Source organism: Artibeus jamaicensis, unplaced genomic scaffold (genome assembly GCF_021234435.1).
Source record: "Artibeus jamaicensis isolate MK-2021 breed Jamaican fruit bat unplaced genomic scaffold, CSHL_Jam_final scaffold_369, whole genome shotgun sequence".
Taxonomy (NCBI): Eukaryota; Metazoa; Chordata; class Mammalia; order Chiroptera; family Phyllostomidae; genus Artibeus; species Artibeus jamaicensis.
In genome coordinates this window covers 38,992,219-39,016,219 of record NW_026522042.1, presented here as the reverse complement: position 1 = coordinate 39,016,219, position 24,001 = coordinate 38,992,219, and the positions used below count along the sequence as shown (strand labels likewise).

General features: G+C 38.6%; 1 protein-coding gene across 4 annotated transcripts in view; it reads right to left on the bottom strand.

The window, feature by feature from the left end:
• Positions 1 to 24,001, bottom strand: part of RNF180 (ring finger protein 180) — a 159,343-nt gene that overhangs the window by 111,444 nt on the left and 23,898 nt on the right. For all 4 annotated transcript variants that reach the window (XM_037150814.2, XM_037150816.2, XM_037150815.2 and 1 more), the window contains one exon: positions 15,044 to 15,178. In XM_037150814.2, the coding sequence (XP_037006709.2) occupies positions 15,044 to 15,178 (135 nt within the window). The remainder of the gene's footprint in view (positions 1 to 15,043; positions 15,179 to 24,001) is intronic.

Genomic DNA, 24,001 nt, shown 5'->3' with positions numbered 1-24,001 from the left:
AATTGATTTTTGGTAAATATGCCAAGGTAGTAAGAAAAGATAAACTTCTCGATAATTGGTGCTGGAACTAATGCATATATCTGTATGAGGTAAAAACAAAACAAGATAAAGCAAACAAACCAACAAAGAAAACCTTGATGCTTACCACATACCATGCATACAATTAACTCAAAATGAGTCAGAATCCTAAAAGTAAAAGCTATAACTACAAAATGTCTAGAAGAAAACATAGGAGAAAAGTGTTGAAACTTCTGGATGGGCAAAGTATTCTCAGGACCCAAACACACTAACTACAAAGAAAAAATGATAAACTAGGTTTCATCGAAATTAAATCCATCTACTCTTTGACAGGCAACACTAAGAAAAAGAAATGCAAGTCAGAAACCAAAAAACTATTTTTGCAAAGCCTATATCTGACAAGAACTTTTTAGCCAGAATAGAAATAATTCTTACAAAAAAAGGAAAAAACAGAATTGTAAAAATAAGTACGATATTTTAACAAACACAAAAGACAATATATTTTTGTTCAATAACCACATGAAAGGAGGCATACTGTCATTAATCATCAGAGAAATACAAGTTCAAACTACAGTGGGACACCTCTGTACATTTATTACAATAGCAGGAGGAGCGGGAGGAGGAGGCGGAGGGGGAAAGAAGAAGAAGGGAGGGAGGGAAGGAAGGAAGGGGGAGGGGGAGGGAGGAAGACGGCAAGGAAGGAACTGGAAATATCAGTACTTATGAAAATAAAGAAGTGAAATTCTTGTACATTGATGGTAGGAATAAAAAACGGTATAATCAATTTAGAAAATAATTAGTCAGTTTCTTAAAAACCTATGCCTACACTTACTATAAAACCTAGCAGTTCTTAGTAAGAACAAAGAGAAATGAAAATATATGTCTACATAGAACTTTGTGAACAAACATTCATAGCAACTTTATTATAGTTTAAAACTGCGAACCCCCTAATGTCCAGCAACAACTACGGCAGCCATTCAATGGAAAGACTATGGGATGGATCCTACAACAGAAAAATACTCAGTAATAGAAAGGAATAAACAACAGCATGAATCATCTCAAAAACATTATGCTAAGCATAAAAAGCCAGACATAAAAAAATACTCTATGTCTATGTTTATAAGAAATTCTGGAAAAGACCAAATGTGCATTTAAATAGTGGCGGGTACATGAATATTTATACGTATGTCAAAACTCACTGAAAAGTGCATTTTAGTATGCGTAAAATATATCATAATTAGATTTTAAAAAATAATAAAAATATCCTTAAAGAAAAGTGATCAAGAAACACTTGCAAATGATAACATTTTTAGCGGACAGGCTCCATGGGGCACACTCTATCTTAGTTTTCTGAACCCTCCAACCACAGGACAGTGCCAAACTATAGCAGGTACTTAATAAATGCCTGGTGAATAAGAATGACTCTTCTCTATGAAACTTTACAGATTTTCCATTGAAATCGTTACCCTTTACCTTGCCTACGTCATGTAGTTTTTATTTTGTTCAAAGTACTGAAGACTGCCCAAAATGTGCACATTTTTACCTTCCATATTCTTAGAAAAGATGCATTTAAAATATGAATTCTCAACAATTTGGTCATATATGAGCCAAGGTCCATTATGAATTTAAACAGACTATATACATCTATTTTTAAAAAGCTTTGGGAAACTCATTAGCAGTGACTCAATAAAAATAAGCTGTGTAGTTTTACCTAAATACTTTGCCTCAGAAACAAAGTGAAGTATGTATAAAATTTTTGAAAATGAGAATAGAATATAATACTCAACACAGTCATTAACACATTAGCCCTTTCCATTAGGAGCTGACAGTTTTACAGATTAATGTAACTCTATAATTAAATTGTAAAAAAGTCCTCATAGAGAATACAAAGTGAAATTGACAGATACGGTTACCATTACTTCCCTATTAAATTCTAAATTTTTCTGACTTCTCAGGGTTCTGACTATATATGAGATAAATAAATAAGTAAATATTTCTATTCTGGTAAAAAGAACAGAATATTAATGACAATCTACCTATCAATTTTGAGTGATTATTAGATACAGTATTGTCCATATGAAGAGATTTATTTATATGCCAGAAATTCTGATGGGTACCTTACACATATCTCATTTTATGACTTTATTGTGCACATTTCACATTTAATCTAATCATATAAAGTGATTATGGTATTTAATCACAAAAGATTGACCATAATATTAAGAAACCACTATCTACTAGAAATTCCAGAGATGCTTTATGAACATTGCAATGAAAATAAATACTGGAGTCATAGTTCTAGGCGGATACAGACATCAGCTGGAGCCCAGGAACAGGGACCCAGAGGCCGTGAGTCATCGTCATCATGGACGACACACCAACTTGGTGGGAGTATGTGTGCATCAGCGCAGGTAAGGGCCGATGACCCTGAGTGCTTTTTGGGAATGTCATAGGGTGTGTTGGATTTCAGAGGAAAAGGGTTTTCTTCCTGGGTCACTCTCTCTTATGACCACTTCACAACTATACCTTCTTTAGTAAGTAGGAGCCTTGCTCCCTCCCAAGCTTTTGCCAGGAGGTAACACCAAACTAGGTCTAGGCTTGGGAGAAAGAGCAAAGATTTTCCCTTTAATCAACTTTAAAAACATCAGCTAGTTACAGGACAGTTTACAGGCAACTACACAAATTCTTTTAAGCCGTCTCTTACAGCCCCTTCAGTTTTGCCTTTTCCCCCTGTCCACCTGTATAAGGATTTAAAGGTGCAGGTGAAGAGAAAGCAAAATTGAGACTGGTTTTGTAATCACCGTGTTTGCGGTGGGAGGAATTTCAGAAAAAGGTTCATTAATTAGTTATGAAAATTTCTTTAAAGGTTTCTGCCAATCCTTAACCATGGGGAACGAGCTCTCTAAAGAACAAGAGCAATGTTTTAGGTTCAGCAGCATTTGGGGGCTGCTGAATGTCTCCTAGATTAGGGATCTTTAGTTTCGGAATTATGGAACAGAGGGACCTATGAGCACTAGCTAGGCCCTTCTCGAGGTTCATGCCAGCTGCCTGCAAGTCTCACAGCCTGCTCAGTGGGCTTGGCAGTGGCACGGGCGTACTGCACTCGCAGCACAACCAAGGCAGCTTGCCCATGCTCGCTTGCTCTGAGTCGAGTCGGGGCTGGGTCCCTCTGCTGGGTTGGGCAGCCACCCAGAGGGGAGTTTGGTTTCCCTCACCTCCCTTTCTCCCCGGTGTGGTGCATGCTGGGGGAGACCATCCCTGCGCTTGGCCATGCCTGCACAGTTGCGACTAGACTAGCCCAGTGGTGCACGCCTGTAGTCCCAGCTACTTGGAAGGCTGAGGCAAGGAGGACGCTTGAGCCCAGGAGTTCTGGGCTGCAGTGCGCTCTGCCGATCAGATGTCTGCACTAAGTTTGTCATCAATATGGTGACTTCCCAAGAGCGAGGAGCCACCAGGTTGCCTAAAGAGAGGTGAACTGGCCCAGGTCAGAAACAGAGCAGGTCAAAACTCCAATTTTTAAAAAGTAAATGTATTTTCCAGTAGAGAAAAAAACTGTTTCTGAAAGTTGTGAATGTGTTCATAAATTTTTCAATCTAAAGCATGCTATACGTGGGATGGGGGTGTGATGTGTTAAAGAAATATTAAGAATCCTCCTTGTTCATGCTAGAGCCGTGACCTTTATTGTTAAAATGAAATATAGGTATATTGTCCCCAGAGACAACTAGCTCTTCTCCATAGAAGACAAAGTACTATTTTTTAACAAAGTACCTGTAAACACTGATCATTTCCTTGGGGAAGAACTGGCTATTCTCCCGAAGGGAACAGTTAGTTAATCAAGTCACAAAAGGCCCTTGGTGCATCACCATTTTTGTCTAAAACATATTTTTTCAGAGCAACTCCCTAATATTTTTCCCACTTCTCTTGAAAACTACCAGGTCCTGAGAACAACCAGGCAATTAACTTGCTGCTTAAACTCACTGCAGCTTGCAGAAACGGCAAGGTGCCTGCCTTTCCAAGCCACCCCCATTTATAGGAGTTAATCCTAAAGGACTAAGTTCTCAAATAATTTGGCAAACAGATGTCACTCATTAAGCTTTTTTTGGAAAATTCAAATGCGTTCGTATTTCTATTGATACTTTTCTGGTGCCCTACATGCATCTGCTTTAACGGAGAATCTGCTAAAAACATAAAGGCCTATTAGCTTGAGGCCTTTAGTGATTTAGGACGGCCTCAGCAAATTAAAACTGATAATGGCCCTGGTTACCTTGCACATTCTACTCAGGTTTTTCTTCAGTGTTGGAATATCCAACATAAAGCAGAAATACTTTAAAATCCAACCAGTCAGGCAATTGTAGAAGGGGCTCATCATACTTTTAGAAATCTTCTTAAGAAACAGAAAAGGGGAGAGTCATGAGTCCTCCCCCCCCCAAATTTGATTATGTTAGCCCTGTTTACCTATAATTTTCTAAACTGTGATGAATCACTTTGTACTCCAATTGAGAAACCTTTTCAGAAGAAGGAGCCAAAGTCATCTTATTCTCAGGTTTTATATAGAGATTCGCTGGGAGATGGCTCTTGGCGAGGCCCTGTAGACCTTTCAATGTGGGGAAGAGGGTGTGCATGTGTTTCCATACCTACAGGTCCTGTCTGGCTACCAGCCAAAAGATTAAAGCCTTATCATAAGTGAGACAGACACCAAGCTCTGCTACCTGGAGCCAAGAACCAATCGACTGATAGACCAGATGGCCCAGCTGACCCTGAAAAACCAGAACGAAAATGGACACTTGCACCGTCACTCACAGGCCTGGGTCTGCCAACAGAGGAGGATGGGGCTGCCCCAATGACAGGGGCTGAGGCTCAAGTGCCTCCTGCAGAAGACATCAACCCCTTGGTGCCCCATAATCTTCAATAGTTGAACCCTAAAAACTGTTCCAATGGACTGAATTTACAACTTTGGGTCCTAGCAGCCCTTGGATGCCTCCTTGTCTTAATCCCTATTTGTGCTTTATGATGTATATAAGGAGACTGTTTTCTTGAGATCGAATTCAGGAACAGCAAATAGTAGGTTTCATAGGCTTAACAGCTACAATTGCATTTACAATAGAAAAAAGGGGGAGATTAGATGTTGGGAACTGCCCTGCCCGGTTTCAGAAGCTGTAACCCCCCATGGCTAAGGCTAAGAGCCCAAGGGACCTGCTTCATCTGGGTCTGTTCTACTACGAGGACCTGAGCCACTGAGGAGACAAAGCTTATCCTCCTGGCAGGAGCACCACCTCTGCCCACTTTACTTGCCTGCCCACTTTACTTGCCACTTCACCCTGCCTGGCCTCCAATGGTTGGTCGGTTAGCCAATGATGAGTAAGATCCCTCAAGGGAGGGGTGACCTAAGAGGCATGATCACATGGAGGCCCTTAGGGAAGGACTTGAGGGGTTTTAGAAAAAGAGGGTAATGGACCCTCATCGCCCCTCAGCTCTGACATAGCCCGAGTCCTCTTTCTGTCTGCAAGAAGTCTCCTAATCTCTTGGCTGCCTTACTTCCTGCTCAACCTAAGTCTGAATCAATGCCAGAGGTGGGTGTGGCCCTGTGCTGGAAAGGGTAGGTTCCCCGGGGCAATCAGGCCTAAGAAAGAAAGCATAAAATCCTATGAAACCTACTTTGCTAATACCCTCAATTTAAATAATAAGAGTCCAAGCCTGAAATGAGTTTGTTTCCCCCAAATTTTATGGCCTTTTTGCAATCTGACCCTGACTCAAAATAGGCCCTCAGAGTTCTTTGAATGTTATCTATTTCATCATTACTGCCTGACAGTGCTTGATGGGCTTAATCTGAGAAGGTAGGTCTTTGGAACCACTGGCTGTTTACTGATTATAATAATGCTCTATGTACTTTGATGTATTTGCAAATTATTTTCCCAGGGCCATGTGGGAGACCAGGAAGTAGCAAGCTTTGTGGGATCTATAGCGGTCCTAACTAAAAACAAGGGGGAAGATGCCAGAGACTGTTCTGCATGGTGTAGGCTCAGTTCCCACTTGGAGATGCGCAGGACCCACGCCCATGGACAGGATCTTCTGTGGGGGACCAGGCCTGTAATGTGCCTAGGCTGCTTTGAGTCTTGCTTTTTGCTAAAAACTCCCTCACCTGGATTTGTGGCAAACATTTATTGCAAAATATCTTCCTATAATCCACACTAAACCTTTCAAGGATGAGTGTAACCAGTTCAATCGCTTTTGCCCTTTTCATTTGCAAATATCCCTGACATCCTCTCTTTTATTTTCTGTAAAAGGTAACCACCTAATTCGAACCTGTGCATAGTAAATGGGGACCATCATGTAATGTGCCGAGAAACCCAATAAAGGCTGGTCATGGCAAGGACCACGGCTTTTGCTCCCCTTGAGAGAAAAGCCATGCTGTCCCTTTTCCTCCACCGGACTTGGTGGTCCATGTGAATGTCTCATTTCATCCACAATGATCCGGACACTGTGGGCGGGTGTCCGCATCACTAGGCAGGTGAAAGAAGTTTTACAATGTAATTATTCCTATTTTAGTAGGTAACAAACACTTGTATTGTACCATTATTACTATGACCAGGTACTGTTTACGGATTTTACTGTTTTACATGTAAGAAAAAAACAAGGAAAATTAAGTAACTTTTATGTAACTTGTCCAAGGTCACATAGTAAGCAGCAAAACAAGGATTTCCACCCAGGCAGTCTGGCTTTAGAGCTTATATCCTCAGTCACTAAGCTTCCTATTCCAAATAAATTATAAAATTTATCATATTTAGGGCAATCAACTTTCTTACATTGTTACTCCAAGTAGGTTTTAAGGTATAATACTACTATTCTTCCCTAAGCTTACAAAACAAAACAAAACAAACAAACAAAATGCTGGGGCATAATTTATACTTAAATTAACCAAGAATAAAGTAACATACAAGGTCTGTCTGGAAAAAGTCCAGCCATTGTTAATATAACAAGAACAATTTGTGTGACATAGATGTAATGTGGTTGCCAAGGGCAGTGGACTGGTATGTGCATGTGTGAAAAATGATGACTTCACTGTACTAGTCAGTGGGGGCGGCAGACACTTTTGAGTGAACATGTGTACTGTGAGACCATTGCATTCAAAATAAGCAAGTAGAGCACCAAATCTGTATTGAATTTTGCATTAAGCTTGAACATTCCTCTGCAGAAACTATTTCAAAGATTCAGAAGGTCGTAGCTATGGGTAACTGGTGATTGGCAGCTTTATCACAACAATATATCTGCTCATGCATCACATCTAATGCAAAATATTTTTTGCAAAACATCAAATCACCAAGGTGACTCAGTCCCCCTACAGCCCAGATTTGGTGCCCTGTGACTTCTGGCTTTTTTCCCAAACTAATATCACCTTTGAAAGAGAAGAGATTTCAGACTGTCAGTAAGATTCAGGAACATATGACAAGGTAGCTGATGGCAACTGGGAGAAATGCGTGAGGTCCCAAGGTCCTACTTTGACGGGGACTGAGGTATCATTGTCCTATGCACGATGTTTCTTATATCTTATATCTTCTTTAATAAATGTTTTTATTTTTCATATTACATGGATACTTTCTGGACAGACCTCATGCTAACTTACACAGAAAAATGTTGGTTTAGAAAACATTTCACAGTTGATTCTAATATGTGACTCACAACCTGATCTCCTTCATTTGGGAACTATTAATATAAAGCAAGCATACATTTTTCTCTGAATAGTTAAGTGTCAACGCATGTTTACATGCCAACAAAAAAATCAAGTTATAGCAATTAATACAGGTGAGAGCAGCACAAAAGGCTGGGTGAAGAGTGGCTAGCATTTTGTTTCCTTTTTTGAAAACAGACGTGGCAAGTAAAGACACCAGGCTAAACACAGCAACTTCAAGTAAATGATGACTGAGACTGCCAACTACGTCACCTGCATTTACCAACACAAAGCCCTGGAAAAATATACGTGATATTCACGTTATTTATTTCCAATATACTTTTATAGGTAAAATGAAGCACATGAACTATTAAGTTTATAAGTCTATAGTCACTTAATTTTTAAAAATCACATAAATACATGATAAAGCAAGTTCTAACAGTGTATTTTAAGACACATGATTAAACTGGAAGCAACTTAATTAGAAGAATTTAAAGCTTTTACAGTATAGGCACAACATGTTATCTCCTTGGGAAAAATTAAACTAAAATTAAAAAAAATTATATTATTAGGATTTTAAAAATCCTACTAGACAGATTTTTACATTTCAAATTTATCACATTGGGTGAGGAGGAATGAAAGAGAAAGTAACTAACAATTTTACTTAATGTTGTCAGAAAAATGTTGATAAAATATTTTGTAAATGAAATAACTTGTTCAAACAGCAGGTGGAGCTAATGCATTGTTATTTTGTATTTTTTCTTGAAGGGTGGAGAATGTTTTCAGTTGCTATGTACCAGAACTTCACTTAATTTTAAAACTACAAATCTTGTATACTATATTTTTATCAGTTAATGATATAATCCAATGTTTTTTAAATCCTCACCTAAGGATATGCTTATTGATTTTATTTTGTAACCATCTGAACTTTAATTTATTTTTCCTTTTTTAATTTCATTTTTTAAAAGATTTTATTTATTTATTTTTTAGAGAGAGGAAAGGGATGGAGAAAGAGAAGGAGTGAAACATCAATTGGCTGCCTCCCATACCCACCCCGACTGGAAACCCAACCTGTGATCCAGACATGTGCCCTGGCTGGGAACTGAACCAATGACCTTTCCCTTTGTGAGATGACACCCAACCAACTGAGCCACACTGGTGTGGGCAATATTTGATTTTTTACTGTATATTTTTCATTACCATTTATCTCTCTTATACCCACCTCCACCCACTCCCTACCCATCAATCACCACACTGCTATCCAGGTCCATGAGTCCCTTTTCTTTTTTTTTTTTTTTTTTTTTTTTTTTTTAAGATTTTATTTTTAGACAGAGGAGAAGGGAAGGAGAAAGATGGAAGAGAAATATCAATGTGTGGTTGCCTCTCATGCACCTCCAACTGGGGACCTGGCCTGCAACCTGCAACCCAGGCATGTGCCCTGACTAGGAATCAAAGCAGCAACCCTTTGATTCACAGGCTGGTGCTCAATCCACTGAGCCACACCAGCTAGTGCTTACGAGTCCCTTCTCTTTTTTGTTCCATCCCTCCACTCCCCAACAACTCCCTTAATCCCGCAGAACTGTCAGCCTGCTCTCTATCTGTGTGTGTCTCTATTTTTCTTGTTAGTTCAGTTTGTTTTAGATCCACAGTGAATGAAATCATATGATACTTGTTATTTTTCTGACGGGTTTATTTTACCCTTTGTAACAGTGTGGATGGATGGACCTGGAAAACATTATGCTAAGTGAAATGCTTATTGATTTTAGAAAGAGAGGAAGGGAGAAGGAGGAGAGGGAGAGAGAGACACTGATAAGAGAGAAACATTGGGTTGCTTCCTATAGTGTCCCAATCAGGGATCAAACTGGCTACCTACGTATGTACCCTGACTGGGAATTGAACCCACAACCTTTTGGTGTACTGGATGATGCTCCAACCAACTGAGCCACCTGGCCAATGCTATTATATAATGTTTTGAAAGATGTTTAACACAGTATTTCCACTGAGCCACAATAGCCAGGACCTACTGAACACAGTATTTCCAATGTTAGCAATAACATCCCCTTTTTCATTAACAGTAACCAAGTATATTATTTAACTATTGTAGTTATAAATTCTACAGAAAAAGATCAGGTAACAAAAATTAACATTTAGAATAACATTATTAATTAAATGTTTAAAGTATTACAAACGTGAAGGAACCAAATTCTGTTAGACTTTTCCATTTGTACTTTGGCTTTTCCATTTGTACTTTGAGAAGGTAATTCAAAGGTGAAAACTTTTTACTTAAAACGGAACGAATGGAAAAAACTGAAAGCCTCACTTAAGGCCAGTCTCCCTGCACCCATTCTTGCTACCTTTCTAATTCAGTCTTCACAAAATAGCCAAAATGATATTTTTAGAATTCAGTGATTATGTCACTCCTTTTCAATGACTTCCCAGATCAAAGTCCTTAATTTGGTTTATTACACAACAAATGATCTAACCAATACTCACCTTTCTGGCCTTAAATCTCGCCAAACTCCCCCTTAATCACTGAACTCCAGTCATGGAACTCTTCTAATTCTGTGGAAACACCACGTTCTCTCCAACACAGGGCCTTTGAACATACTGATCCCCAGGCTTAGACCGTTCTCCCTGCTCTGCCACCCTCGCCACTCCCCCCTTCTCTCCACACAGCTCACTTCCTCAGAAGAGCCTCTCACTCACAACTAGGGCCAACCCTCTGCCTATATCCTATGCTTATGGCTCCCTATACTTTCCATGTGTGCCACCTAAACAGCTAAAATTTAGTATTTATGATTGACCACTCTCCTGAAAGTTTCACAAGGACAGAATATCTCTCTTCTGTTCTTCGAATTTCCAGTGCCTGTTGGAGGACCTTAGTCTGCTTGGTCTGCCATAGCAAAATACCGTAGACTGGGTGGCTTAAGCAATAGACAAACATTCCTCACAATTCTGAAGGCACAAAGTCTGAGGTCAAAGTGCCAGCAGGTTCGGGTTCTGGTGAGAGCCTTCTTCTTAGACTGCAGACTGCAATGTCCTCACTTGGGAGGGAGGGAGTGGGGAGACAGAGACATGTGATAAGGGGCCACAGCCTCTTACAAAATGGGGTCCCATTCTTACTACTTTGTTTAACCTTAACTGTTTAACCTTAACTACCCCCTGGAGACCTATCTCCACACACAGTCACACTGGTGGTTAAGACTTCAACATGTGCATTCACAAGGAGGACAGAAAAAGATCTTTTACTTAAAGATCTTTAACTGGGGTCACAGTTTAGACCCCAGCAGTGGTAAGACTAAGTATGGAATAAATATATGCTGACACTCAGAAAAAGGCACATAAAGTATTTAAAAGGTAATAAGAAATAAAAGTATAAGTTATTTCAATATTATAGCTATTGAAGGAAAGGTACCACCGGTATAATAAAACTAGAGAGAAAATGAGCAAAATACTCAGAAAGGTGAAGGAGGAAATATATAATCCATAACAATTCAACATTCCTGTGTCATATTTATGGCCATCACTGTATTTGTAATAATGTTATAAAGATGAAACATTTCATAGCCTCACTATGGAAAGACTCATAACCCAAATAACTATAATGCTTTATAGTAAGCGTTGGGCGATCCCCCAGTTTCCATTTTCCTCAGCTCACTGGAATCTGGTATCTGCTCCTACAGCTCTCACACTACAGTGAACATCAAGCAATGATCTATCTTTTTGCTAAAACTTTGGCACACTTTTGGTTCTCATGCAGGGTGTCCACATATGGCCATTAGTATGCCAGCCAGCTCTGCACAAATCTGGGGCACCTTTCACAGACTGGAACCCTCTAGAACTGCACAGTGTGTAACATACAATTGAAGGCAGTGTCTGGTCTTCTACTTCTCACTTACAGCGATGAATTCCACTAACCGATACCTCCTTCAGGAAGTCACTTGTCCCTTGATTTTCATAACGCTGTATTCTACTACTTGGACTTACCTTCCCCCCACATCCAGTGAGCTTCTTTCTTCCTTTAAATATTCCTCAGCCCTCTTCTTTCTCACGTCATTCACACGATGTCTGCTATCTCACCTGTGCTCACAGCTTCACTCACCACTTCCATGTGACGCCTCCCATGTAATGCAGATCTGTGTTGAACTCCATGCCCAAAGAATCAGCAGCCTCCCCAAAATCTCTAGTTGAATGTTTTGTAAGCCACGTAAACTTGATATGCCCAAAAATATATCGAAACTGACTAACAACCTAAAATCGAGGACAGCATTCTCCTCATGACCCTAGACAGCATGAATGGAGACCACTTCTGTTATTTTATGTTTAAGTTTTTAGGGCTTTTGTTGTTATTTCATTTTGGTTTTGGGTCTTGCCTACATTTCCCATATCTCAGACTCGAAGGTGTTGTAGGAATCTCCCTTTTCCCTGTAAACATAGTAGACTGTTTCAAAATTCCATTCCAAATTTGCTGTCACATGCCTCACTACATGCCAGTGGCTGGAAAACTGAAGCTCAAATGTCCCAGACTTTCTTACAGCTCAAGTTCCACACGTGGCCTAGCTTCCACCAAGCTGATACGCCTGCTCAATACCATAAACGCAGAAGCAGTGACTGTATTTGTGCTGTTCCTTTCAACAGACTTGGTTTCGGAGGAACCTGGTGATGCTACAGGAAGTTACAGTAATTCCACGTCCAGGTCCTAGTTCTGTGGGGGCTGAGAGGCAGAGTGTGTGACTCTCACATTCCCGCATCAGAGGGGGACAAAGGAGTATGGTCCTGGAGCCAACAGCTATGAAGGCTCTTCCCCAGCTTCCTGATCGTCAGTGTTGTTCTGAGAACCATTTCATGTGTACATAGGGAGTGGAATGCGAGAGAAAAAAGTCCAGGGTTTGTTTGTGATGCTGTATGTGACCTGGGTGGCCCTGCCCTGGTGAACACCTAAGGCTCCACCCCTCATACGTAACAGGCACCAACAGATCAAAACATGGCTCACAAACAACTCAGAGCCCCAGAGCCAATAACTCTAAGTGATGAAGAAATAGCCAAACTTTCAGATGCATTGTTCAAAACACTAGTGATCAGGATGCTCACAGAACTGGTTGATTTTAGTCACAAATTAGAGGAACATATGGAGGCTAAACTAACTGAAATGAAGGGAAATGTACAGGAAACCAATAGTAATGGAAAGGAAACTGGGACTCAAATCAAAGGAGTGGACCAGGAGGAGGAAAAAAAATGACTAAACAGAAAAGGGTGAAGAAACAAGAATTCAAAAAAAAAATGAGGACAGGCTTAGGAACCTTCAGGACATCTTTAAACACTCCAACATCCAAATTATAGGGTTCCAGAAGGGAAAGAGGAACAGCCATGAGTGGAAAACTTATTTGAACAAATAATAAAGGAGAATTTCCCCAATCTGGAAAAGGAAATAGACTTCCAGGAAGCTCAGAGAGTCCCAAAGAAGTTGGACCCAAGAAGGAACACACCAAGGCACACCAGAATTACATTAGCCAAGATTCAAATGAAGGAGAGAATCCTAGAAGCAGCAAGAGATAAGGGGACATTCACCTGCAAAGGAGTTCCCATCAGACTGTCAGCAGATTTCTCAAAAGAGACCTTACAGGCAAGAAGGGGCTGGAAAGAGGTATTCCAAGTCAGGAAATCTAAAGACTTACAACCAAGATTGATCTATCCAGCAAAGCGTTCATTTAGAATGGAAGGGCAGATAAAGTGCTTCTCAGCTAAGGTCAAGTTCAAGGAGTTCATCATCACTAAGCCCTTATATGAAATGTTAAAAGGACTTATCTAAGAAAAAGAAGATAAAAAAGATGAACAGTGAAAGGACAGCCAACTCACAGTTATTAAGAACCACACCTAAAACATAAGCAAACTAAAAGGACAGCTAGATCAGGAGCAGAACCATACAAATGAAGATCACATGGAGTGGTTAGCAACAGGGGAGTGGGAAAAGGAGGGAGAAGGTACAGAAAATAAGTAGCATAGACGGTAGGTAGAAAATAGATGGGGGGAGGGGAAGAATAGTAGGGGAAATATAGAATTTAAAGAACTTGAGACATGTGGTCAGAAACTAAAGGGGGAATGGTGGGGGAGGGGGTGTGCAGAGTAGAGGGGAATGAAGGGGGGAAAAAGAACAATTGTAATGACATAATTAATAAAATATATTTTTTAAAAGTTCAGGGTTTGCTCAGGTTAGGGAGACCCTAGGGGGGAACCTGTACATAAAACTGGTCTATAATCTCAATATCAGGGTAAATGAGAAATAAACCTGCTGCTCAGGACAACTCAGCATGAAACATGCCTATGTCAACTTTGATATTCAGCAGAAGGAAAAGAAAAATATCTTCCCATCAGGGTATAGAAGACTTTCTTAAACAAAAAATACAAAACATAAAGGACACAAGTAGTAAGTTCTTTTCTAGTATATTATGAACTTCTTTTCACCAAAAAAGACCACAAAGAGTGAAATACAAGTTATATAAATTGGTAAAAGCTCTTTTCAATATTAAAAAAAAACAAGGGATTAGCATTTAGAATACATAAAGCACTTCTGAATGTAAAAACAAAACTACCTACTAAAAAACATGCAAGAAAAAAAGACACTTTACAGAAAACACAAATGGCCTCAGAAAATGAGATGTTAGAGTGGAGTGGAAGTAACCATGATCAAACGTGGCTGAGGCAAAACAAAACAAAACAAACAAAAATTGAGTGTCTTTCAATGAAGGGGATGACATCAGTGATAGATGATTATATAACTTCGGAATTCCCTGTAAAATTGATCCACGGATACTGTCTGGCTTGCACCTCCTTGATACTGCCTCCTTCATACTGCTCTTAGGAAAGTTTAGGGATTTTATTTTTGTTGTTTAAAAAACATTTATTTTTACCAAGACAACCAGTTAAAAAATGTGAATATTGTTCAGATGTTCCTATTGACTTTTCAATTATATTTGAACTTTCTCTTTTAGGCCCATATTGAATACTAAAAAATACAACATAATAGGTTTTCCATTTCTTAATAGAATATTTAATTTAATTTTGTGGTGATGACTAAGGTTCACTCATGGTAAAGATAAAAATATGAACTATTACCTTGTACTTATATCTGTGATATTACACCTAAAACTTTAAGGTCATATTAATGGCAACAACTGCAGGCAAAATTAATTGTAAGTGTGGAAGGCGGGATGCCTTCTGAACAGCACTTTGAAACGTTTCCAGTGAGTCAAGTAACATGAGGTAAAAGCCGCATCCAGTGTGGAGGGAAAGGTGTGCGTGTGTGGGTATGCACATGGGATTCCTGTGCTAGGAAACCAGATTCAAGTTAGCAGCGCTTACCTTAATCACTTGGTTCTCAAGATATTTCATGAAACAACCAGAAGTTGCTATGCATTTTCTACATTTCCAACACTGAAGAATATTTCTTTCTTCCTGATTACAATTTTTAGTTATCACTTCTTTACTTCTTTTCATCTGTGGGAAAATAAAGTTAGTGTTAGAATGTTAAATGGTATCACATTAAACTTGATTTTCTAAACCCTTTGTACAGCATTAGCTACATATGGAGAAAGAAGAGAGTTATTTATTATTTGTTGAGGTACCTACCAGTTACCAGGTCTTAGGTTAGGAGAACTCTATAAACAATGTCTGTCTGGGATTAAAAGTTACGATGATGCATTATGTTAGTAACTACCAGCTTATTTTATTTTTGCAGAATATTTTATGTCTATTTCCAGCTGTTACTGAAGGAGGTAAAAGGTCACTGCTGAAGAGTCAAGTAAGTTATTACAGTGGCTTTAAAAGAGCCATAATAAGGAAGTATAAATATTCCTGTAAGTAGGATGTTTTAAACAGCCACAGCATTAACTTTTAAATACAATAGAATTTATTGAGTTATGGCTTATGTTCTGAAAATTGAAACCTACTTTAAATTGATGGAAAAAATTTCTTATACTGAATGCAATAATTTCTCTTACATATATTGGTCAGTGAAACAGTTAACTGTGCTACATCTGGCAGTATGTGTACTCAAATAAACTCAGAGAAGAGCCCTCCTAATTTTATAGTCTAATACTTTATATCAATAATGTGACTTAGACCAACTCATGAAAAGTTTCACACTAATCAGAATTATAAAATAGATGCAGTGTATTTAATAACTGGCCTGGTACCTATTCATTATAAAGAAAGGAAGCGTTCATTTATTCAACTACCCACCAGTCTACTGCCTTGTTCCTGAGCCACATTTCCTCAGTTGTTAGCACGTTTATTTTTCACTCATTCAACAAACATTTACTGAGAGCTAACCATGAACCACAGGATGAGTAAAACTCTGGGAGCGAGGCGCAAAGATGAATAAACCTTATTTTCTGTCACAGAAGTGCTCACTCTGCTATGTGATCAACAGTTTTCTGCCCAAGCTCATTACAATCACTTAGGAAACTTTTAAAGGTAGTGACTCCTAGAAAACCTGACTTGTTCTGAGATGAGGAGGAAGTTAGGAATGGGTACTTTAAGAAAATTCCCCAGGTAATTCTTAAAGCGACAGCTATAAGGACTATAAGAGAGAGAGGGAACATCAGTGGACCTTAACCAAATACGAAGGAAGGCTTTAGGGAACTTTGCCAGAGAGAGCACAGCACACCCTTGTTGCAGCCAATCTAACTCTAGTATTCAGGTAGCCAAGCAGCGGTTGTCTCCGCCAACATCTTCTGAACCCACCTGAGCCCAGCTGTCCAACTACTGAAACTTTGTCCTCAGTGATTATCAATAATACCTTCATTTGCAAAATGTCCTGACCTCCTCTGGATCAGTGTTAAAGCTGCTTCCTTTATTTAACTTTGTTAGCACTTCTTTCACCGCTGTATTTCCTTAGCATCTTCTGTCCTTACATCCCTTTTATCCACCAGTGGTTCTTATCCAGGAGTAGGTACTACAGGGAAGGGTCTATCAGAACCAGTGATGGAGAGATTCCATTATCTGCCTATAATGTCCCCTTCCTGGATATTCACACACATGCCTGCATTTCTACCCATGCCCAAGACTTTTCCAGGCCTCCGTGGCGTGCAAGCATGTAGTTAGAAAAGGTCTTGTAGATGATTCTAATAGGTCTTCACTACAAATCATTGAAGATTATACTTGGTGTGACAACTATTTTATTTTATTAAAAAAAAAACTGAAGTATATATTTAGTAATGTCCCCTTACTCCCACCTCACCACCCCGTCATCCTGCTCACTGAGATTTTGCTTGTTAGTTCAGTTTGTTCACTAGATCCTGCATATGAGTGAAATTATATAATTGTCTTCCTCTGACTGATTTATTTCACTTAGCATAATCTTCTCTAGGTTCATCGAATGCTGTTGCAAAGGGTAAAATTTTTCTTCTTTTTTTATGGCCAAGTACTATTACACTTGTGTAAATGTCTCATAGTTGTTTTATCCACTCACCTACTAATGGATACTTGGGTTGCTTCCTTATCCCGGAAATTGTAAATAATATTGCAATGAAAACATGGATGTTTATGTGCTTTCTAATTAGTGTTTTGAGATTCTTCAGATACACAGGAGATCCAAGATGGTAGAAGAGTAAGTGGAAGCTACACTGATGTCCTCCCAGGACCAAACTGGAATTACAACTAAATTAAAGAAATACCATCCCAAAGAACCAACTGAATACTAGCTGGAGAGAAGCCTTACAACAAAGGACACACAGAAGAAACCACTTCACCACAATGAGACTGGTAGGAAGTGCAGAAGAGGCACAAGAGGACTGGCTGGGCCCTCGAAGGCAGCAGCTGCTGCTGATGTTCTGGAGGGACTTCCCCCTGAAAAGTGTATGGTCTAAAACCCAAGCAGGGATCTCCAGCACAGAGCATCACAAAGGAAACCAAATAACATCTGGCTTTGAAAACAGTGGGGTTTGTACCAGGGAGACATGCTGGAGATGCAGAGAGCCTCTTAGAGGGCTGATGCACAAAATCTCATTTGTCACCACTTACCCTGGAATCTGACAGGAGGGGGCAGAGTGGACTAGAGATGCATGAGGAGTCTGGTGCTGGTGGCTCTGGGGAGAGAGCTGAAGGAACAGCTGTCAGGATCCCTGTGCTCAGTCATTCCCCATACTGTAGAAGCTGTCTTTCTTGTGAAGAGCACTCCCCTCCAAGTGCCATCACCCTGAGGGAAAGCAATAGTCCTACCCACAAGAATCCCTCTTGCTCTACCCTGTGGAGCTTAAACCATATTGCTGAGTACAGCTGGAGGCTATATCAGTGATTAAGCCTAACAGCAAATGCAAATCTCTGGGAGCTCTAAGACTTTAGCTGACTCTCCAGTGGGCCCAGCGCTGGTAAAAACTGGCTTTGGCGACCAATCTGGTCCTTTCTGCACATACCCAAGCCAGAAGAGGGAGCCTCAAGCTGTGGATTGCTGATAGCTCCAAAAAGGTTACCCAGGGCCAGTCATAGGCAGCATCCAACATATGTCTGCACCAGAGTCTTTGCAGATCTATCTAATATGTAGAAGCAAATACAAAGACACAGCCAAAATGGGAAGACAAAGAAAAAGGATCCAAGTGAAAGAATAAGGGTATCCTCCAGAAGAATAAATAAATGAAAGCAATTATTCAGATATAGAGTTTAGAGTAATGATTATAAGGATACTCAACAGCATGAAAAATACACGGAAACCACAAAAACAGGCCAGTCAGCAATAAAGAATGAAATATCTGAAATAGACAATAACTGGAAGGAATAAACAGGTTAGATGAAGCAGAAGACCAAATCAGTGATTTAGAAGACAAGGAAGGAAAAAATATCCAAGCAGAGCAGCAAAAAGCAAAAAAATAATTTAAAAAAATGTGGAGAGCTTAAGAAAACTTTGGAACAACATGAAGTGTAACAATATTCATATCATGTGAACACAAGAAGGAGAGAGTAGGCAAGGGATGGAGAACCTATTTGAATAAATAATGACTAAAAACTTCCCTAATCTGGTGAAGGAAAAACATACATAAGTCCAGGAACCACAGAGTCCCAGAAGATTTGGACCCAAAGAGGCCTACACTGAAACATATCATAATTAAAATGGCAAAACTTAAAGACAAGGTAAGAATCTGAAAAGTCGCAAGAGAAAAGCAGTTAGTTAACTACAAGGGAGGTCCAATTAGTGTCATCTCATTTCTCAACAGAAATATTTTAAGCCAAAATGGACTGGCATGAAATATTCAAGGTGATGAAAAGCAAGGACCTACAACCAAGGTTATTTTATTCAGCAAGACTATCACTTAAAACTGAAGGAGAAATAAGGTGCTTCCCAGACAAGAAAAAGCTATAGGAGTTTGTTAACACCAAACCAGTACTATAACAAATATTAATGGGCTTGCTTTAAGAAGAAGAAAAGGGGAAAAAAGAGGACATAGTTAAAAACAAAATGGCAATACATATGTATCTATCAATAGTCACCTTAAATATAAGTGGTTTAATGCTCTAACCAAAAAACACAGGCTAGCTGAATGGACAAGAAAACAAGGTCCATCTTAGATCAAAACATACACAAGACTAAAAGTAAAGGGATGGAAAAAGATAGTTCATGGAAATGGAAAGGAAAAAAAAACTAGGGTAGCAATACTTACACCCAACAAAACAGACTTTAAAACCAAGGCTGTAGTAAGAGACCAAGGAGGACACTACATAACGGTGAAGGGAACAATCCAACAAGAGGACATAACACTGTAAACATTAATGTACCCAACACAGGAACACCCACATATGTAAAACAAATCTCGATGAACATACAGAGAGAGATCAACAGAAACAGAACCATAGGGATGTTAACACCCCATTGAGTTCAATAGATAGATCTTCCAGACAGAAAATCATCAAGGAGACGGCAGCCTTAAACAACACATTGGATCAAATGGATTTAATTGACATCTTCAGAGCATTTCTCCCCATAGCATCAGAATATACATTTCAAGTGCATATGGAACATTTTCTAGGATAAACCACAAGTTAGGACACAAAACAAGTCTCAATAAATTTAAGGAAATTGAAATCATATCAAGGATCTTCTCTGATTACAATGCTATGAAACTAGAAATCAATTGGTGTGACAACTATTTTATGTAAAGGACTTTTTAAATCTATAAATCTAGTTTTGATCTTATTTCAAAGCTCTAAGCCAGTATCTTCACTTGCAGATGTTAAATGTTCATCTCTAAATGAATCTCCTTTTCAGGGCCTTTGCACTGCCTCTTCACCTTCTCTAGATTTGTGCTACCCTACACGACAGCCACTTGTCAGATATGTTACTGAACACATATTAATTTCACATAGAAATATTTTTAATAAACAGTAGTACGTAAAACATATTGTAAAAACTAATTTCACATTCTTTTAACTTTTTGACTGTGGAGACTACAATTTCTAAAATTGCATGTATGACTTGTACTATACTCCTTTTGGACAACACCTCTCTAAGCTTCCTTCCTCTAGGTCTTTGTGTGGTTGGTTTCCTTCTCATTATTCAGATGTCGGCTCAAATTCATCTCCTGATAGGTATGGTGTAAGAAGCACCGGAAAGTTTATTGAAATGTAGGTCATGGGGCCACATTCACAGCAATTCTAATTCAAAGTTTCTAGGGTAGGAATCTGCATACTAACAAGCACATTAGGTGATTCTGTTACAGGTGATCCAAAGACTATACTTTGAGAGACACCAATCTACGGAATCTAGTCTGAGCTCCTTACTATGTCAAAAAAATGTCCTTTAAGTAGCACAAGAGACTCTTGTGATGGAACGGTTCTCTATCTAATTGTGGTGATGCTTGTGTGGAATTATACATGTGATAAAATTACACAGAACTAAATACACACACAAATTAATGCACTAACTGGTGAAATCTGAATAAAGTTGATGCTATAAAGGGTAGACAGGGGGTTTATAAGAATCTATAATTCATACTTGAATCTACAACCAATCAAAGGAAAAGTTAAAAACTTTTGTCACACACACTAAAAAGTCAAAACCTTAGAATCATATTATTTTTACCAATTAACTGTCCTGACCACTTCTACAATCCTCTATACCCTTTCCCTATATTTCTGGCTGCATAATTTTGTTTGCCTCTTGCTATGGCAATTTTGCAATATTTCCTACAAAAAGAATAAAAAGATCAGTCTTTCCTCTTTTCAAAATAATTGCCCTTTAAAACCTGACTCTAAACTGGTTCAAGTCTTGCTGTCCACTCCAAAAACATACCACACCAATGCTATGCAGATCCATGCCCAGTTCCCTAAAAATATCTTTTAATGTTTTTCCTCTTTCAAATTTGCTGATCTCTTTTCCTGTATTATCAATTTCCTTTCTCTGACTTTATGTTAAGAAATTTTTTCCATCCTCTAAGGATGAGCTCAAGTTGTTTTACAGATGCTTCCCAGGAAGAACAATTACTCCCCATTCTGTGATCCACCGTTCTTCAAACACACCTGTGCAGTAGTACTGATCATGTTACTGTATTACACTTACCTGTGTGTATTTATGTCTTATTGATTTAATTGTGAGCTCCTAAAGCACCATATTCTTCTATTCAAATCTGTATTCTTAGAATCTAATATGGTATTTGGCACCAAAAAAAGATACTCAACAAATGTTTGCTGTAATCAAATGAACAAGATCTGGCAGAGAGCTCAGCTTACAGTCTTTTTCCAATACCGAGTGTTAACTAAGTCTGGTCAACTAGTGGGACAAACCAAACAGAAGTCCTTTTGCAAAGGACCTGAGGCATTCAAGTGAAGAAATAAGCTATGCTTTTATATAACTGAGCTTGAAAGGAGAACTAGAGGTTACCCAATAGTGATATATTTATAGGAGAGCTAAGATGGCTTCTGTTCAGGAACCTATTAAAAGAAGATGTCAAATATGGTGAAGAACCCTACTATAAAATGGTAGCTTTTGAGTGGAATACAGCGTGGTTGTTGGATGGTAACTCAAGTCCACCCCCAACTCAGCACCCAGAATACTGGCATAGATTTTAGGAAGAGAGAGAATAGTATAAGTAAATAACTGAAAAGTCTGTTTCCTGATGTTTTTTGAATTTTTTTGTAAACAATTTTGGGTGGCATACACCACATGGCCCTAACACTCTGAGGACTTGGGGAAGGCAATTGCAGAACTGATATTACAATTCATATGACTGGAGGGGAACTTAGAGACTAAAAAAGTCTATGAAATTCAGGTATAATAGTTCTTTTGCTTTTCTCCCGAATCCTATTCCTCCTCTCTTACTCCAGTTCTAACCAGACCAGATGCTTTCATTTTTCTAAGATGGAGTGCTCCCCTTAGACCCCAGTTTCTCTCGCTAAAGTCCCAGTCTTTGTTATGGTAACCTCATCTCCCATCCCATGCATGGTCTCTCGGACCACACTAGCTGCTAATATCTGCATGACGTACTCCATATCGCTTGCTCATAGATTCCCTCTTGCTAACTTCACTACGTATTCCAATATTCCTGTCATTTTCTGATATTTCCTCAGTGCACTAGCCTTTCAGAAACTAATGTTTTGCTGAGTTATGCATATCTCCCAAGTACTGATACACTTCACATTTCATTACAGATTCTCAAAAAAGCCACATTTGTTAATATCACCCCCAACCTCAGTAAAACCTTTAATTATTGGGCAATAATCAAGTTTATAGTGGTAGATACATACTTTCTAAAGTGCTCATTTTTGTTTAAAGCTCAAATTTTGTTTTATCACTTATAACAAATACTGCCAAAAAGCCACTTCTAAAGAACCATAGTTTGTCAATGACTCAAAGCACAAATGTTGTGCTATGGAAGGTAGACGGTTCAGCCCACAACTGAAACAACTGAACAAGGGCTTGGCCTCAAGGCTACCATCTGCCCTGAGTGCACTGCAGAAAATGCTTTATGCTTCTTCCCATTTTTTCACACAGAATGTTAAAAAGATATTTATTGAAGAGTGAAGATGTAATAAAATCAGTAATAGTTAGTGCTTCAATAGTTTTTTAACTGCATGTGTACAGCAGTGAAGGCTCAAATGGCTACTAGTGAGTGCACTTTGTCACCACTGCCTTGATCCCGCTAAGGGACCAGCAGTTGTACCCATTGTTGTGTTTGCATTATTAATGACAATGTTAACGCAGTAAAAAGAAGCAAATAACACAGAAAAAAGGCAAATAACATCTCAGTATTAACAAGAAAAGAGTCTGAGCTGATTCTCTGGAGGTCCTAGAGATCTCTGGGGCCATGCCCCCCATTCTGAGATCTGCCACTCTATGCAGAGCAGCTGTCTGAAAAGTACTATGAAAATCTTATTTTCTAACAAATATTCTTTAAAATATGTAAGAGGAGATGAGTCCATATGGAGAAATATATGTATAACAAATTTGGATGAATTATAACCTCCATAAAGAAGTTTCACTTATTCATCTACTTTTTGCTATGTACCACATTTTCTAATAAAGTATCAGCATTTGTCACAGACCTAATTCTATGCTCCTGGGCCTCCAAATTTGCTTACCTCCTTCTTTGCTATTCAGGGATATACATGAGATACAGTGAAGGAAATGATAGATTATGAAAATTAACCTAAAATTAGAAAACAATTATGAAAATTAACCTAAAATTAGAAAACAAGAATCAGCCAAAACAAGTTTAAAAATTGAAAAGAATTGAAATATTTCTCCAATAACCATAAGAAATAGAAAGAGGCCCAGGCAAAAATTATATAATTGGCAAATTTTACCAATCCTTTAAGAAATGAATGGTCTTTATAACTTATACAACTATCATCCAGAAAATATAGCAGAGAGACTACTCCACAAATATAACCTTGATTTATTGATTAGACAAGGAGATATAAAACTAGGCAAGGAGAGTATAAAATTATATACCAATATATTCATGAACGTAAGATGCTAAAATTCTAAATGAGATATTAGCCAACAGAACCCATCAGTGAATTAAAAGAATAACATATTCTGACCAAATAAAATCATTTCCAGGAATTCAAGGATGGTTCAAAATGGGGAAAATAACCTAACCCTATTCAATATATTCAGCAAAGTAAAATAACTAAAAGAAAAAACACATGACCATCTTCAAAGATGCAAAACAAAATTTTTGATAAACCTCAACACTTACTCATGAATTTAAAACAAAAATACATTGCATCCTAGAGGGAAATTTCCTTAACCTGATCAAGAGGGAGCTACTAAAAACTTCAGCAATTGTAATACTTGATGGTGAAATATTAAAAGCATACCATAGAAAT